The 14,182-nt window shown below is 40.0% G+C and overlaps 1 protein-coding gene across 2 annotated transcripts in view; it reads right to left on the bottom strand.

Annotated features, from left to right (window-relative positions):
* The window catches only part of TMTC2 (transmembrane O-mannosyltransferase targeting cadherins 2), a 461,860-nt gene that overhangs the window by 277,859 nt on the left and 169,819 nt on the right, over positions 1-14,182 (bottom strand). For both annotated transcript variants that reach the window (XM_055396594.2, XM_055396593.2), the window contains exon 2: positions 6,772-7,342. In XM_055396594.2, the coding sequence (XP_055252569.1) occupies positions 6,772-7,342 (571 nt within the window). The remainder of the gene's footprint in view (positions 1-6,771; positions 7,343-14,182) is intronic.

Genomic DNA, 14,182 nt, shown 5'->3' with positions numbered 1-14,182 from the left:
GGTTACCTTTCCTAATTCATTTTACTAAGTTCATGTGCTTTATGTATCTGGTGAAAGGACTGCTCAGTGCTCCTCAGTAACTTCCTGAGTTTCCCTCAAGGAAGTACTCACCCACCACTTTCCACTTTTCCCCACCTCTCTATTTATCAATACCTACATCCAAACAATCCTTCAGGGCCCTGCTCACACACCCTGCCCCAGAAGGTGCTTCCCATCCCCTCAGCTGAAAGTCACCTCCCTGTCCTCTAAGCTCCCCTTGGGCTCCAAGTGCCTGACAACCCCCACCACTCTTCAGCTTGAATTTCAGTTCAACACTTACATGTACTGTTCTCAACTTCCTCCTACTCTCAAATGTCCTCAAGAACAGAGTTTTATTGATTCATCTTAGATTCCTCACATCACCTACCACAGTGCCTAGCACAAAGATGGACCTTTAAAAAAATAATCATAATTTGTAATAAGATCGCTGTCCCAGTTATTAACACTCTAATGCAAGCATCATAGAAACTTGCAAGAATAGTCAGTTTCCCAAATTTAAATGACTTGACTTGAATCTAAACAGCAAGCAGAATACAGAATCATCTCAAATCAGCTGAGTGAGGAAGCCAACCTGCAGGAATAAAATACCCTATTAATCTTTGACTTTTGGAATTGAAAAATATTTCTGAACCTCGACTTTATTTGTGGTATTATCTGGTTAGCGGTCTTGGCAGCTGTTCAAAGTTTTAAAGTACTACAGGTCATGAATATTAAACACTACAACAAGTTTACTGGGAGGAAATCCAAATTCATTTGTAAGTGCATGACAAATAGTCGCCCCCTCCAGTTTTAATAATGCAAGGAAATACTGTGATCGGAACCAGAGTTTCTTGCTATATCTAGATTCTCACAAAGTCAAGTGTAAGGCAAATGAAAGGAAAGACAATTTTCAGAAAGCAAGAATACTACTTGAAGCAGAGTGGCACAGATGGTGCTTAAAGACAATCAGAATCAGCAAATATATCCTATTTCATTCAAGGCAATGGATATGAAGGTCACATCTTGAGTAAAACCACAATCTGGTCTAGAAAGAAAAGGGACGAAGCCATAAATGATAACAGACTCTGCTAATGCCATCCAAGCAGCTAATCAAGTTAAAAAAGCACATGTGGATCCAATGTGCAAATACCTGCAGGCTATACACTGGTTCTTCTGTACGTGGGGAGCCACACAACATAGTCTGATGTACAAAAGCACCACATTTAAGGTCTTCAGTGTTCAGACAGTGATGAGCCCAAAACCTTCAACAGAATATAAGCCCCGACCCTGGGAAACCATTCTCAAAATACGCCCAGTAAATGGCTTGGAAATATGCGACTATTTGTTAGTGTGGGTCTGATGGTTGCATCCCATTATAGAGCCCAGCTTACTTAATACCCAAGATAAAGGTAAACTTGCTCACCACAGGCAACTTCCATCAATCACATCTGGCTTTGCATTAAAATAAAATTTTGCTAGACAGAGATGATTTGTTTTTCAAAAGTGGCAATGCCTCCCATGTCCCTCTCTAGTAATATAGTGTCTTTATCTTGTTTACCTGAAATAGAGCCCCAAGATTTCATTTGAAAAAAAGGGGGCTATCCAGATAACACATATCTTGGAAGCAACTATGGTAAAATAAATGCAGTCATCTGTAGACAAAGTCTTAAAATATCAAACTCAAAGGGCTTCATTTTTTCAAATTATTTTGGGCTATAATTAGAATTGTTACACTCACTTTCAGATTTCCTTTCCTTTTTAATTTTTTTCCACCTGTAACTGAATAAGTGATTATGAGGCTAATAAAGGGGGGAAAAGATATTTCCACATTAAAACAGTTAACAGATGTTAAATAAGCAGAGAAAATGGCCACTAGGCAAGCAATGACTGATGTTGGGTAAGTAAGAAAAATGTTGCCTTTACTGATTTTATTACCCACGTACCTCCTGGGATCATGGGAGACTTGTAAAATATTTTGTGGGCAGATAAAAGTCTAGAATATATTTGCAAGGCTAGTTTAAGTGTCTTTCAAGGGTTCTCCATCCCCCTTACTTTTTGACAACATAAAGCTAAGTAAGTGAAAAACACCCAAGAAAGGCTAAAATAGTCATTTGTTGAGAAATCAAGAAAACTTATTTTTCAACATTTTTCTGACATGCATCTCTTCCAGTCCCACGTTCCAGACCTCACTAATCAGGAATGAAATCCTCATTGTAGAAAGGAGAAGGTATAAGATTTCACTTTACCACTGCAGGCACATCCATTTCAAAAGTCAGTCTCTAAGTGTGAATTCAGTAATTCACTGGGGAAGCCCACATATTTAACCTCTTACAAATCCTCCAATTTTTTCCCTAAGTATTGCAAACTGTATTATTTCATGTTATAATGAACCATATTATTTCAAAAGTCATATTATTCTCTTGATAAGCATTTACTAACTAAGCTAAATGTGCTAATATTTTCGGCATATTCAAAAGAGTGCCCAGGAGATATAAACACTTTACATGGTTGTGTGTGTTTGTGTGCCCATGTGCACGTTTAGTTGTGTCCGAGTCTTTGCGACCTCATGGACTGTAGCCCGCCAGGCTTCTCTGTTCATGGGATTTCCTAGGCAAGAACACTGGAGTGGGTTGCCACTTCCTCTCCAGATGATCTTCCCCACCCTGGGATCAAACCCACGTCTTCTGCACTACATGTAGATTCTGTACCACTAAGCCACCTGGGAAACCCATACATGGTTACTAAATACTAAATAAAATATCTACAATATTCTGGGTACTTACTATTTTTTAAAACCTTCACTAAGAAAAATAAGACTTCCTTATTTCCTTTGCAGAACTACAGAAATTTTACACGTCATATGGACACAGGCATCATTTGCTTGAATCTGAGCAGTCAAAAACTGGCACCTAAGAATTCTGGCCAAATTCAGTCATCCTGAGAAGGCTGTCTGGACCAAACAGGGCATATTTGTTCTTAAAAAACCAATATTAAATAACAGGAGATGTCACAGAAAATCCAGATGGAAGTCTTAGAAAAATCTTAACCTTTCCCAAACAGAACCCTGTACTTTCTTATTGCAATGACGGGATGAAGAGAAGTCCCAGGGAGGGGATGTATTTCCTGTCCCTACAGTTCCTTCTGCCTGATCCTAGTAAACGTTGACTTTGGGACCTGAATCTGACAAGAAGTACGGAATCAAAACATCTGACATTACTAAAGGAACGTGAAGCGAGAAGCTAAGTGTGATTGCTACGAAAAAACATTACTGACAAAACTATAAAAATGGAGAGATTGCCCCTCTAGTTTGAATCATTTCCAGCTTGAGGAGGACCACCATTTTTAGATTTTTTTAGCATTTGGCTAGTTCTTTGGTTTGCATAATAGAGCTAAACATTTGTGCACTGGGTTTTTCTGTTTACATATAAATTCTGTTTTAATAAGGCAGGGAAGTTTATTTCTTCTGGCAAACTATGATAACTCTGATGTAGAGTTAATTAGTAAGACATTCAAGATGTATTCGTTTAAGGTTGAAAGGTCTTTTAATCCACTTCCTTCAGAGTCTCTTCTAACTCACCCCAGGCATAGAAATCTATATATTTTAAAGACAGAATATGAAATTTCTCTATAACTTCCATATGTAATCTATGCCAGTGTTTACAGGCCCTATAGTCATGAAATTCTAAATGGAAGTTTTTGCTTAAATATTCATGCTTCTGCTTCCGTTGATTCCTAATTCATACGCTTTCAAACCACTGGAAAAGTTTGGTCTTCGCTTTCTTGAAATAAAGAATTATAATTTCCATTGATTTTTCTTCTTTCCCTTCAACTAATACACATTAAGTGCCTTCCAACCAGTTCACAACAACGGAGAAGGCAATGGCACCCCACTCCAGTCCTCTTGCCTGGAAAATCCCATGGACAGAGGAGCCTGGTGGGCTGCAGTCCATGGGGTCGCTATCAGTCGGACACAACTGAGCGACTTCACTTTCACTTTTCAGTTTTATGCATTAGAGAAGGAAATGGCAACCCACTCCAGTACTTTTGCCTGGAGAATCTCAGGGCCTGGGGAGCCTGGTGGGCTGCCGTCTATGGGGTCGCACAGAGTCAAACAAGACTAAAGCGACTTAGCAGCAGCAGCAGCAGCAGTCCACAACAAACGCCATACAATTTCATAGAATCTTCCCAACTTCTCCAGGGGAGAACATGATCTCTCTTCTGACATGAAGAAACAGGTCATTGAACTAGTCCAAGGTGGTTCACTCAGTGCAAGTTAAGATTCGGTGCTTATTATTTCCTTCTCTACTGTGCAGTCATCTACTTTCTTTATTCATCTTCATACCCTTACAGTGTAAGATCACTAGACAGTCACAAATATGTCTTCTAGTTCTAGGGAATTCCATTTTCTGGGTGACCTTCACATCTCTGGTTCTCTACACCTCAGCTGGAGACAAGGGGCCAGGCATAGATCATCTCTAGGTATCTCACAAATCTATAAAATCTATTATCCAAACGCCCTCATTAAGCCCACAAGGCTAAACCTAAGAAAAAAGAAAAAGCTAAGCTGAGACAGCAACCATCAGATGAAGGGTATTGCTGCCATGACTAACTTCCTTGCCCACAAGCAGTGGTTACCAGACAGCCTGGGTAAGTTTCCATTTGAGAACTTCTCAAAACACTGAACATGCAAAGCATTAAGTCTTTTCCCATAGGATAGGGAACTTTGTGCCCGACTCTTTGTGACCCCACGGACTGCAGCCCACCATGCTCCTCTGACCATGGGATTTTCCAGGTAAGTATACTGGAGTCGTTTGCCATTTCCTTCTTCAGAGGATCTTCCCTACCCAGGGATCGAACCCAGGTCTCCTGCACTGCAGGCAAATTCTGTTAATCGGTCCAATGGCAATTTAATTATTAGCACAACCGAAGAACTTAGATGGAAAGAAAAGTTTTCTTTCCTTGCACTAGTGGCATTTCTCATTTTCTTAAGCAACAGTTGCATGAGTAAGGCTGCCAAATAAAATACAGGATGCCCAGTTGTATTGTACTTTCAGATAAACAAAGAATAATTTTCTATTATAAATATGTCCCAAATATTACATGAGACAAGTTTATAGTAAGGAGCTCTATCAGCAACTTTATCCTTCAAAATAAGCTTAGAGAACTAAAAATTTCTCAGAAGAGAACTTCAAAAATCCTAAAAGCAAGTCCTAAACTGACATAGCAAAATAATTTCCTAATTTATGAAATGGTAAGATGAAAATTCTGCAGAAAAAAACACAGAGCTTCTCAGGCTATCAAGGTCTTAAAACACCCAATCTGCATCCCTAAATAGCTCTCACACTGCAAAGGACAAGGACCATGTCTTATTCTATTTGTATTTCCAGTACAACAAGAAAACTTGCTATTGTTGATGATGTGGTTTTAAAAAGAAAAAGATTGTTCTCTCTCAATTTCTTTGAATGAATATTTAAAATTGATTTGAAATTAAGAGCTTGGCTTTCAAACCCATGTTGTTTTCAAAGCACCAAATCTGATTGAGGGTTCTCAAGTTTCAGCAGTTAATGGAAATCACAAAAGAACTTCATTAAGCACTTAATACTTGAGTTCTAAGTAAACACGTTGTTTCCCCCACAGAGCAGAAGTACAGCAGTAATTACTCTTCCTAAATTTAAATAAAATAAAATAAGTCATTTCAAATAAATGTTTCTATTTCTCTCCATTTTGTTCCTCGATTTCTGCCCAATTCGATTTTAAGTAAAATTAAGAATTGAGAGGGAAAAAGTAGTAAAAACTACAATACTTGACAGTTTTCTCAGGGTCAGTATCCTAAACTATTACACTCCTTGCTGAAGAGTATCCAAAAGGATAAAGGGGCTGGTCTGAATCATGTCTGAGGTTGCAAGCACTGGCCAAGTTCAGTCTTTTACTTCAAGGCAAGGCAAGGATGAGTTTATGGTGAGGGAGGGAAGATGTGGAGATGGGAAGCAGACAGTTTCTCAAGATGCACTAGTCCACTCAAGGCATTCCCTTAACACACCAGCAGGAAACCGCTCAGTTCTCTTCAAGTACTTGGGATCCAAAAGTGCTTCTGTGACCTTCAAACAACACTACATTTGAAACTACTGAGGGAATTCGGAAGAACACATATTAAGCCCTGAGGCAAAGGTCTTAATTGGCCTCAGGGGAGAACTTACAATAACCAATTTCTGTTTTGACTCTTCTATTCTTATATACTACAACAAGGAAAAGGTGAATATGACTCATTATTTAAGAATGTGACTTCCCAGAGCACAGCAGAGAGGTTTGTTTTCCAAAGTCAGCTCAGGAAAAGTGATATTAACAAATGGCAGAGGATTTCCTCTTTCCAGAGTCAAGCATCCAGTTCACTGATCAGCTGTGTTATTTTTTCAAACACCTATTACAGGCAATTTATTGGATTACAGGACTTGGACTGAAATAAAGGAATAAAAGATAAATAAAGATGCATATTCTTTACAAGGCAGAACTGTCCTTCTACCCTCTTGAAAATCATGAAACTAAGTTAAGTAACCCGAGAAATAAAATAATCAGAGACTGACACCCAGGTTAGTATGGAAAGGTCAGAGAGGATACTTCCACCTCCCAAAGATCAAAAAGGAACTTATTTTAAATTCTTTCTGAAAAGGAAGAATTTGCTTTTTTAAATGGGGAAAAGGGAGCAAGCAGGGAGAGAACTCAGTAACCCAATGCTCATGCCCAACAAGCACTTACTTTGTAGATGGCGGGTAAGATCTGTTTCATTTTCAGTCTGTGAAAGACAAAGACATCATAAACGGCAGAAACTGCCAGGACCGTGACTCCTTGCTCCTTCCATAACATGCTGCATCCGGCACACATTCCCGTCCCCAGGAACCAGCCCCAGGTCCTGACCGAGGAGCCTCTTGTAGAACAGTGTTTCATGTAGCAGAGCAAGGACAGGAGGAAGAAGAGACTGGCCCCCACATCAGCCCGGCCCACGATTCCTGCCACTGCCTCCGTGTGGATGGGATGGGAGGCGAACATCAAGCCAGCCATGAAGGTCCAGTACCCGTCGCCAAGGAGGATCTTAGAGAAGTTTGTGAAGAGACCAGTGACCGCCGCGTGCAACAGCACGTTGACCAAATGGTAGCTCCAGGGATTCAGCCCTCCGATGGCATGGTTCAGGCGGAAAGAAAGAGTGCAGAGGGGCCGGTAGGACTTGTGGCTGCCGCTGTGGGTTAGCAGGGTCCCCCAAAAGTCATTGTAGAAAATGTGGGTCCAGGGGGTTTCTGGGAGAAGGTCCTGGTTCGTCTTGATAGCACGGCTAAAAAACAATGTCAGAAAAGAAATCAAATGTAAAAGACAGAAAGAAAAAAAAGAAAACACATCTCTAAAATATACTGCTGAAACATCGCCTTCCTGCGTAGCTTTCTCTTCAGGTGGTTTTGGATGGGCTTCCAGGTGCATGTGATTAATGCAAAAAAGCCTTAGAGCGGCTTCGCAGGGAGACTGAATTCAGACCCCCCCCTTCACGCTTACTAGGTGCCACAATTAGGGTTGTATTTCTTCTCCTCAAAAGTTTTTCTTCTTTGTTTGAATGCAAATACCTTTGGAGAATGAATGCAGAGTTTCCATCCCTTAGTAAAATCTTAATAAATAAGTTGTCAAACAACTGCCCTTCTGTGGCTTGATGGCTAGAAATGCAGATCTCAGGCACCAGGCTGATATAAGGCCTGAGGATAGCCATTTTTTAGGAAGCAAAGTCTCAGGTAATACTGATGTAGGGGATAGACTTAGAGGAAGGACTAGCTCTATTAGTAGAAATAAATTTTAGATAGAATCTCTGCCCAGGGAAATGATTCCCATACATGAGGATCACCTGGGGATCTTGTTAACAGGCAGGCAAAGGTTCTAATTCAGGTGGAGAAGGAGCCCAAGATTCCACATTTCTAACTCTTGTAATTGTTCATTTATCTTCTAGGCAGAAAAGCAAAGGACACTGCTTTGCAGATTCATGCATGTTCTGGAAACCTAGTGCAAGGAACATCTTGGCCCCGTTAGCTGTTGCTATTACTATTCTACAAAGACTAATCTAATCTACAGAAAGTCCCTTATTAAATTCAGCGTGACCCACAACTTCTGAAATCAGGTGTACCTGGGGAGTAGAATGAACCAGTTACCATTAATGTACGTCGATGCCTGTTTTATCTACTCTGCCAAACACTATTCTAGTCCTTCTACATATATTATCTGCTTATGAGAACTAGCTGACTTTTTGAGATATTCAATAAAAGGCAGAAGATCTGTTAAAATCATGTTTTAAGAAGTACTCAGTGTGACAGTTCTCCAATGTCTATATTTCCCTTTTCCCATATTTATAACATCTTTAGTTTTTTGCTGGGTACATGTCTTCTGGAAAAAAAAAAAAAAAGATCATTTCCTATCTTCCTTGGCTGTTAAATATGGTCACATGACTAATATTTGCCACTGACTAATATTTGGCCAGTGGAATACAGAGAACTACTTCTTCTGGGGAAAAGGATCCTTAAAAAGAAAAAGCTTAGTATTCTTCCCTCTTCTACCTCCTTTCTGCTGGAACACAGATGTAATAGCTGGAGTTCCAGCAGCCATCATGACCCATAAGGTGTCCTTAGGAATAGAAATCATGCCCAACAGAGCAATAAGACTGAAGGAAATGGAGGCCCTGTCATAGTAGACCATACCGGCTCTGGGCAAACTATATGAGTATGAGAAATAAATTGTTATCTTGTTTAAGGTGCAATATTTAGGGTGTTGTACTTCCCTTGTGGCTCAGATGGTAAAGTGTCTGCCTGCAATGCAATAGACCCAGGTTCAATCCCTGGGTCAGGAAGATCCCCTGGAGAAGGAAATGGCAATCCACTCCAGTACTCTTGCCTGGAAAATTCCATGGACAGAGGAGCCTAGTAGCCTACAGTCCATGAGGACACGATTGAGCGACTTCACTTTCTTTCTTCTTTATTTAGGGTATTAGCGAGTGACAGCTGAATCTACTCATCAGTGAAATCCTTTGTTAACAGAAGACCTACTATATCGTGGTGGTTTGAGTTTCCATTTTGATTTGATTTTTACAAGGCTCTGTGTATTGACTGTGTATAAATGAATTCCCATATAAATTGGCTTTTAAAATATTAGAAACAGATGTTATTCTGGATCCATTAAATTAAAACACCTTGTTATGACATTCATCAAGAGTCTACCCCAGAAGTAATTGCTTAAGACTTGATGGGTTATAATTAAAATTTTTAAGAAATATGAAAAACTGCCAAACAGTGTTGTCAAAGAAAGCTGATTTCAAACCATTTAGAATAAAAAGCCAACTGGCCTGCACTAAACATTAACCTAAATACTGATGTGAATTTCTCTAATATCAATGCAGAAGCATTCATATATTCAAAGTCAGGGCAGCAGAAAGCTCAACAGCAGAACATTGTGGGATAAGACTTGACTAATTTAGCAAGGAAAGCTGAGAAGCACGTTTTGTTTAGGACAATACTTCACCCTTTCAGTGGCAGACCCACATAGGATGGAGCCACGTTCCGTAAACCAGGTTTTCTACATGCTATTAGTTCAGTTCCACAACCAGCTTTCCTTTTCAAGTGAAAGAAAAAAGAAAAAAAATACTTAAAAAAGAATTGGTTCAAAGTCGCCAGCATGTCTTATGTCCATAGCAATAAATCTAGTAATCCACAGCAGCCAACAATATATAAGTCTAACTCCAATGAAACAAGAATTTCAAAACAAAGGACAAAACGAACAAATCTCATAATATCACTGTGAGAAAAAAACTGAGATACAACCCTAAATTTTCTGCACTATAGGAAAAAAATTTAAAGGGCAAACAACATCAATAAAAAATGTAAGAGCAAAGGAACATTTCACCCATGTTCAAAATATACTCCACTAGTGGAGACATCAGTCTGATAAAATTATCTGATGGGTGTTATCTTATTAGGTAGGTTTTTATTTACTCAATGAATGTTATGGCATAAGAACATGAAATAAAGACTAAATTATACTGGGCTTTAGAATATAAGTCATCACACACATGCAAGTCAGTGATAAGGGATGAAATATACATCCCTTTCATCATATTAAGGAAGAAATGGACCAAAAGGGATTTAATAGAATCTAAACAATCCTCCAGCAAAATGAGAAGCAAAGGTAGTCATTCAACACTAAACATAATAGGTTTTCATCTGTTTGAATTTTCTTACCTGAGTCCAAAACTGAAAGAGGGAAACCTCTTCTGCTATTACTCAGCTAACAGAAGGCTTAAGTCAAAACAAAATTTCATGCTATTATAATCTGAAGTTACTTCTGTGAGTGGGTATTGACAATTCAGAAAGACACTTAAGCAATTAGGAAATTTTCACTCTGGGAAAGATGAAGAATGTTAAAGTAGCAGATGTGGAAAAGAAACAAATGTAGGCAGAATTCTCCAGAGAACACAGGACTAGGAGAATGTCTCTGGAAGCAAAAAAATCTGTTCTCTCAAGTCTTCAAGGAGGGTTTAACCTGTTTTCAGTTTTGTTCATTTGTGGCTCTTTGTTTTTTGCTGCCTTATGATTTTTCCTTTAAAAAATGTTGACAAAGGCCAACACTGTTATAAAATTGATGAATGATGTGACACCACCATCCCAACTGTCCTTGTGTTTCTCTGCTATTTTTTTTTTCTGTCCATTGACCTTTTCAGTCACAAGCACCCACATAAATGATGACCATTAGTCCTTCAGAGCAGGAATGATGCTTACATTTTCCAAACATCAAATGGCACACTCTCCCCAAAGTGCTTTCAATTGTTCTACTAAAAACTGTATAAAAGCCAAACTTTACTCTTTTAAAAAAAGCAATTTTTTTTTTTAGGTGATGGATTGAAATTTGTTCTGCAGGATAAAAAAGAAAGAGCATATATCCTTTGTTAATCTGGCCTGCTTCTGTGCTACCCAAGCACACCTATATATCTCCAGGAAAGGCAGTAAGATGCAGTAGGTAAGAAAAGTGACTCTGGAACCAATTGGACCAATTACTCCAACTCTCTGTACCTCAGTTTTCTTATCTGCAAAATAAGGATAACAACTGTACTTGCTTTATAGGACCATGCTGAGGAGTTAATGAGTTAGTAAGCAAAAAGCACAGTGTTACATGTAATATATGTAACATATTAGCTGCTATCATTATTAGTATTATCACCATTAACACAAAACAATTATTGCTCCAGCCATCCATGAAAACACGGAGGTCTTTCTTCATGTTTACAGCTGTCAACATCTGTGCATCGGGATCATGACTGTTTTACTTAAAAATCCTTTAAGATTTAATGACACTCTCAGAACAAAATAATAAACATTTACATATTACCTTTAGTCTTTTCCTATTCTTCTCTTTTTTCCCCACGTAATAGTCTTTTAACAGACTTGATAGTAAAATGTAACTGCATACAAGCAAACTTCTATCTTCTTTGACTTCCTCTTTCCAACCCTCCTTGGCTACCATCTCCTTCAGACTTTTCTCACAAGTGTGGACGTTTCTTCCCCATTCTGTCTCCCGACCTTTGCTCACTCTACACTCTTCACCTTGGTGGTCATCATCTCCAATGCCTGCAACCAGGGGACACTTGCTCATCGACACCTTCAGCCTGGGTGGCACTCATGAGTCTACATGTCCCCTGGCCCAGGTGACAGTTGTACCTGAATGATGAAATACTGCTTCCTCTACGAACACCAAATGGCCAGTTATCCTCTCCAGAGACAGCTTCTTTACCAAGTTGGCAGATAAACTTCTCACAAATTGTTGTGCTGAAGTTCAAATGGGGCAATGTTAAAATGTTTGAAAACTACTTTGCCTGGTGTCATGGACTGGTTTTTCCAAACACCTTCTTCTAGTTAACAGTGTCCTGTTTTTCTTCCGAGAACAGGCCAAATCCACTCTCCATTCATGTGGACAGAGTGAAGCTGTTGCCCTCACCTCCTGATGAAAGTTATCTTATGATCTGGCCAGTCAGTGTACTGTATCCCCCATCCTCATTCCCAGCCATAAGACCTGACTGAGCAGCCAGCCAGGTCGATCAGAGTCAAAGCAGCTCCAATAATCTACCAGGAAAGGACATCTCAGGGGAATGAGATCAGTCCTACGGGTGCTAAAGGCCCTGAAGACAGAGCCTAAGAATGAGACCAACACACACAAAAGGGAACCCAGATCAAGGAGACAAAGAGGCAGTTAATTCCTAGTGCAGCTGGAACCTGTCTTCTCTCTTTGCTCCCACATCTACTTTCAGTTTGGTTACGGATAATTTGACACTGGTCAAGACCTCAGCGAAAAATTCAACATGCAAATTTCCCTTCAATCTCCTCTAACTTCTCTTTTCTCTTCCCCTCATTCAGGTTTCCTTCATTTCTGACTTCTATTGCTTAGGAGATCTACTAAAAGTGACTGTTGATTATTTTCATTAGGCTCTAAGTCCCCTTATGGAAAGAATATATTTTCTCCAATGCTCAATATATATTAGGCACATAACAAATATTTATTAAACAGAACTAAATAGTCATCCCTGCCTGCTTTCATTTCCCTTTTGATCTATTATGCATGCTGTGGACAGAGAAACTTCCTGAAATTTAACTCCTGAAGTATAGCCCTAACACCATCACTCTGCTTCACAAGACTCCCTCATCATGCCCTATTTCTTACCATAATAAACACCCCTCTAAGCCCAGAGTTCACAGCCAATCCCATTATGACTTCTAGGCCAATCTCCCATTACTTTTCCACATGCATACTAATGTCAACTTGAATTCCTCAGCTCTCAAGCCTTTGCTCAGATAATTCTTTCCCTCTTTCTGCCCGAACTGTTGTTCTTCAACCAATTTATATCTATGTGAGGGCTCAGTTGTGTCTGACTCTTTGCCACCCCATGAACCGTGGCCCACTTGGCTCTTCTGTCTTTGGGATTATCCCAGCAAGAATGCTGGCATGGTTTGCCATTTCCTCCCCCAGGGAATCTTCCAGACCCAGGGACTATGTCTCCTGTGGCTCCTACATTGGCAGGCAGATTCTCTCCCACTTGAGCCACCTGGGCAGTCCATTCAACCAGTTTACATCTGTCCAAATGTGCTTCAATCACCAATGCTCATTTGTGATGCCACAGTCTCCCCCAAAGTATTTACTAGTTATTGTTGCAAATCTACTAGATTTTGACATTGCACCCTGCCACATTCCCATTGATAACACTGACTTCTTACTACCGTCATCAGGGATCTTAAATGGGATGATATGTGAAAGGCATTTCAGAAGAGTAGAAGGAAACATTTGTGTTGAAATTAGGACACAGGTGATTTTAATAGTTCCCCTCCTCTGCTGCTGCTGCTGCTAAGTCACTTCAGTCGTGTCCAACTCTGTGTGACCCCTTAGACGGAAGCCCACCAGGCTCCCCCGTCCCTGGGATTCTCCAGGCAAGAACACTGGAGTGGGTTGCCATTTCCTTCTCCAATGTGTGAAAGTGAAAAGTCAAAGTGAAGTCGCTCAGTCGTGTCCGACCCTCAGCGATCCCACGGACTGCAGCCTACCAGGCTCCTCCATCCATGGGATTTTCTAGGCAAGAGTACTGGAGTGGCTTGCCATTGCCTTCTCTGTCCCCTCCTCTACCCTATTAAAAATTACAGCTCAACAAAATGGATTGATTCTGTCTTAAGAAAATTATTCACCCACTCATTTATTCATTCATTTCATGATGAGCTAACCACTACAAAGGGCACTGCAGATAGAATGGTGAGCAAAATAGATGCACTGACTTTAAGAAACAGTCTAGGAGAAGAGGCAAAGATGTGTACAAGCAATTTCACTGCAGCATGAAAAATACTACTCTAGCATGAAATCATGATTGCTGTGGGAGAATAGAACAGACTCCTGAAAGTCTTAGCGGATCAAGAGCTTGCTGGGGGGAAAGCATGTCTACATATATGGAAGGAGTTAAAGGGAGTTGAATTGGGAGATTACCAGACTAATGGGCAATATTTTCAAAGACCATGAGGCAGGAGAGAAGGTGGAGAGCTTGGGTTCTGGAAAAAAAAAAATAGGTAGGCTGGGTTGGAATAAAGTTTGAAGAATAGAGCGGCAGGGATCACAGGCA

Source organism: Moschus berezovskii, chromosome 6 (genome assembly GCF_049115385.1).
Source record: "Moschus berezovskii isolate FMDL1 chromosome 6, NW_MosBer_1.0, whole genome shotgun sequence".
NCBI lineage: Eukaryota > Metazoa > Chordata > Mammalia > Artiodactyla > Moschidae > Moschus > Moschus berezovskii.
The sequence above is the reverse complement of the archived record's forward strand: the minus strand, read 5'-3'. Positions and strand labels throughout refer to the sequence as shown.